Consider the following 3,773-nt stretch of genomic DNA (forward strand, 5'->3'; position numbering starts at 1 on the left):
TAATGATGCATTATGATGATGATTTATAAAGATGATTTACAACGATGATCTATTACTAGATGTAATAGTATGTATATATTACGGGAGATGCAACCGTACATACAGATATTATTATGGCTAGAATTATATTTATTTGCGAAAATGATTTTCAAAACTGAGAACAAGGAGTAAAACTATTTATGGTCGTGGATGTTACTTGCTGGGCCCCCTTTGGGCTCATTCAGTTTTATTTCTTGTTTTCAGGTAGAAAGGATGCTGGAATAGGAGGCCGGAATGGGAATAATTATTAATTTTCAAAGTCTTTTCATATAAGTTATTGTAATGATATGATATTCCGCAACTAAAGTTTAATGTTTTCTAATTTCCGCTTGTAATAAAATCTCTTGAATAATGTTTTATACATTTATTGTATCCTTTAAAATCAAGTACTCTGATAGACCTTATAGATCTTTGCAAGAACTTTTGTTGTAAAAGAAGAAAAGTGGCAAACTCAGCCTTAACGGGCTGGGGATGTTACAATTTTGGTATCAGAGCAAAGGTTATAAGGTTCTGGCAGACTTTTCAAAAAAAAAAAAAAAAAAAAAAAAAAAAAATTGGGGGGTTAATGAGAAGCCACATTCCGGCCAAGTAGAGTGTGCATTGTTGTGTGGTCTCTAATAAATGATGCATGAGCATTTTTCTAATGGTTAATTTTTTGTTAAAAAAAAAAAAAAAAAAAAATCATCTTAGTGTGATTAATTTGGAGGATTTTATTATTGTGATCATGTTAATGACGGAGATGAATTTTTATTTTATAGATAGGTTGTGATCTATAGTATCTGCCTATTTGGATTTGCGGCAGTTTTCTAGAGTATCGATTGATAATGGTATATTTTAAGGTGTCTCGAGGATTTAGAAAAGATTATTGATCATGATTTAAAAATCGTATGATGATTTTATAGATTTAGGTTGCGAGATGATTTGTGAAATTAACTTGGTGACAAAATGGTTTTATGGATTTAGGTTGTGAGACAAATGGTGTAAGTGACTTAGTAACGAATGGTCTTATGGATGTCGATTGTGAAATGATTCTTGAACTGAATTAATGATATAAGAGTTTATATGAGTTTTTGGTAATGGCTAAGGTTTGGTCGATGACAATAATGATACTATGATTGATGTTATAATATATGGATTGATGAATAAGGATTACGTAGTGGCATGAAGTGAATGCCTAAGTATTGCAGGGATAAATGCAAATGAGGTATACCCTAGAATCTATAAGATATTTTGATATATAAAGTTGTGGTTTAAGGATTTTGATATTTTCAAATGATTGTGATGACTTTAAGGTACAATTCATGAAATCTTTGAGGTGATTCTTAGAATTTGAGGTGCTAGGTTTTCTGTAATTGAGGTAAATTATATTGAAGTGATGCTTAAAGTTTTGAGGATGAATTGATGCTCCTAGGTTGTGGATAATATTTAAATTTTGAGGCATTAGTGGATATGAAATTATGAGAAATTTTAGTTACATGCCAAAGCTTTTGATATAATTTTCTTTTACTAAGTAAAGATAATGGATTATTATTCTTGAGGTAAATTGAAGCATAAAGGTAAGAGTTGAAAGACAATATGATACAGTGATATAATATAGTGACATGATCTAAATTTCTCTTATAAGATATATGTTCAATGATATTAAAGTATTTTAGAGGTTGATAACATGTGATGGTGCATACTTAGATGTTTTATTGAGTGATTAACTTTTTAAACAGATTGTTTGTTTAAAGGAAGTTATTACAATGACAGAATGATTTCATAATGAATATTGAATGAGCACTGAATGATTACGAAAAGAAATGTTTGGAGAACAAGCTCCTTATAATATTACATACCAGTGTCCATAAAAAAAAAAAAAAAAAAAAAAAAAAAAGAGAAGGGAATTTGTTGCATAAAGAGATACGTGGTAATGATGAGCAGATGATTCCTCAGAGCTGCTCCAGGAAGATTATTTCTGCACAGAGAAAACCTAGTATGAGCAGAATCGTATATATTTATATAATTGAATTATCAAAGAGAATATTTATTTCTAATGAGGTACCTGACTAGAGCGTGTGCGGAGAGACTTGCAACACCCCTGAACATCGACCCGGAGTTTTTCGTGCTGTCGCTGGAGACGTTCGGTATTCTTCTCCATTTCTAGCATCTTTGGTCCCAAGTATTCTGCGTAAGATAACATCATCTTTTTCAGCTGAGTATTCTCCTGCTTCAAATCCACGTGTTTTCGTTTGTAGTATTTGAGCAGTCGCTGTAAGACCCCGATTTGGTTTCTTGAGACTTTCAGCTCAACATTTCTGGCACTCAAACGTTGTGCCATGTCAGAAACTGAAGCAGCACCTTGGATACTGAATGCCAATGAGTTATTAATAGCATCAGTATCCGACCTATCAGCTAAGAACGTTTGATCCCGTGGAATTACGAAACCTTTGGCCACTGCTACAGCAGTAGAATCATGGAGCATGACAGAATCGTGAATAGTGATAGGACGATTGTCAAAGACAAAAGTTGGCTGCCATACGTTAGGATATGCAGCAGGTTCATTAGGGTGTGTAACAGGTACGACGGGATGAATAGCAGACACTTCAGGGGGAACAACAGGCACCTCCGGTTGCACGTCAGGCATAACAATGGGTTGTGCTGCAGGAGCAACATTCAAATCGAGGTTGTTAACGGATGATGATGATACTCCCATATTTAGGAGAGTAAGGAAAAATAGTTGAGAATACGAAGAAATTGGGAGAGATGAAGTACTGAGAAGAGACTAAGCGTTAGGAACTGAAGAAATTTTGTGAAGTTTCTGGAAGCAGCAGACGAGTGGCTTTAAAGGAATTTTTCACTTCAGGTGAAATAAACAGTAAACAACAAAGCGTTAGGCGACCTCGGGCCGCGATGGAAATTTTGTCAAAAGATCCCGTGGAAGTAGGATCTTGTCTCCTGTCATAAATTCGACTGAGCTCATTTTTCAAACCCACTGTTCAATCAACGACTTCAAATACCATGCGTGGGCAACTGAATGAATTGTCATGCCAACGCGCACCACGCGCTCGTTCATTACCAGAAATCTTTCCTATAAATTCCCACCTCTTTCTCCATTGCAACACATGCCTTCTGATCATACCCCTTCGCCTGAAATCTTCTGTTAATAGCCTTCCATACAATGAAAGCTCGACTTTTCCTCCTAGTTGAGCGTATCCTCAAGAGAAAAATGCAGCCTCACGACTTGATTCACAAACCCAACTCCTTATACTCTCAGTAGTAAACCATTGAAGCAAGATTATCGTTGATCATGTCCTGATGAAGCAAGATTATCCTTGATCATGCTTCTCAGGCTAAATATCTCTCTTTCCTTCTCAGTCTTCGTAAATGACAGAAGAGAGAGAGCATCCGATGTGGGTATTTTGAAAGTCTCACATACATGCCATGTCCTGAAATGCTTTTCAAATCTTCATTTCTAGAAAGCAACAGGACTATCTTTCTCTCTTTTCTCTTCTTGACCTTGCAAGACCCAAGGGAGAGAAATTATAACATGAGTGTTTTGGGACATCCAGCTTGGAAACTTACCCATATCCTACTTTGCTTGCTTATCAATTTCATCTCTAGAACGCAGCAAGCACAATATGTATTAGTCAAGAATGGATGAGAATCTTACATTTGATGTAATCGTGTATTTCGTTTGAGTTGAAATCATAATTACGAGTTTCTATTGTTGAGTTATGATTTATCAAGTAAAG

General features: G+C 35.2%; 1 protein-coding gene across 1 annotated transcript; it reads right to left on the reverse strand.

Moving 5' to 3' along the window:
* Positions 1 to 1,926: 1,926 nt before the first annotated feature.
* Positions 1,927 to 3,224, reverse strand: LOC132183627 (uncharacterized). Its single transcript, XM_059596988.1, has 2 exons — positions 2,084 to 3,224; positions 1,927 to 1,996 (listed from the first exon to the last, which is right to left on the reverse strand). Exons 1-2 carry the CDS (start codon positions 2,732 to 2,734, stop codon positions 1,991 to 1,993), a joined length of 657 nt encoding a protein of 218 aa, XP_059452971.1. The 5' UTR covers positions 2,735 to 3,224; the 3' UTR covers positions 1,927 to 1,990.
* Positions 3,225 to 3,773: the final 549 nt, after the last annotated feature.

The sequence above is a fragment of the Corylus avellana genome, chromosome ca6, assembly GCF_901000735.1.
Source record: "Corylus avellana chromosome ca6, CavTom2PMs-1.0".
Classification (NCBI taxonomy): Eukaryota; Viridiplantae; Streptophyta; class Magnoliopsida; order Fagales; family Betulaceae; genus Corylus; species Corylus avellana.

Coding starts and splice junctions, on each gene's coding strand:
- LOC132183627 (XM_059596988.1), bottom strand. CDS start 2,734: ATGGGAGTATCATCATCATCCGTTAACAACCTCGATTTGAATGTTGCT.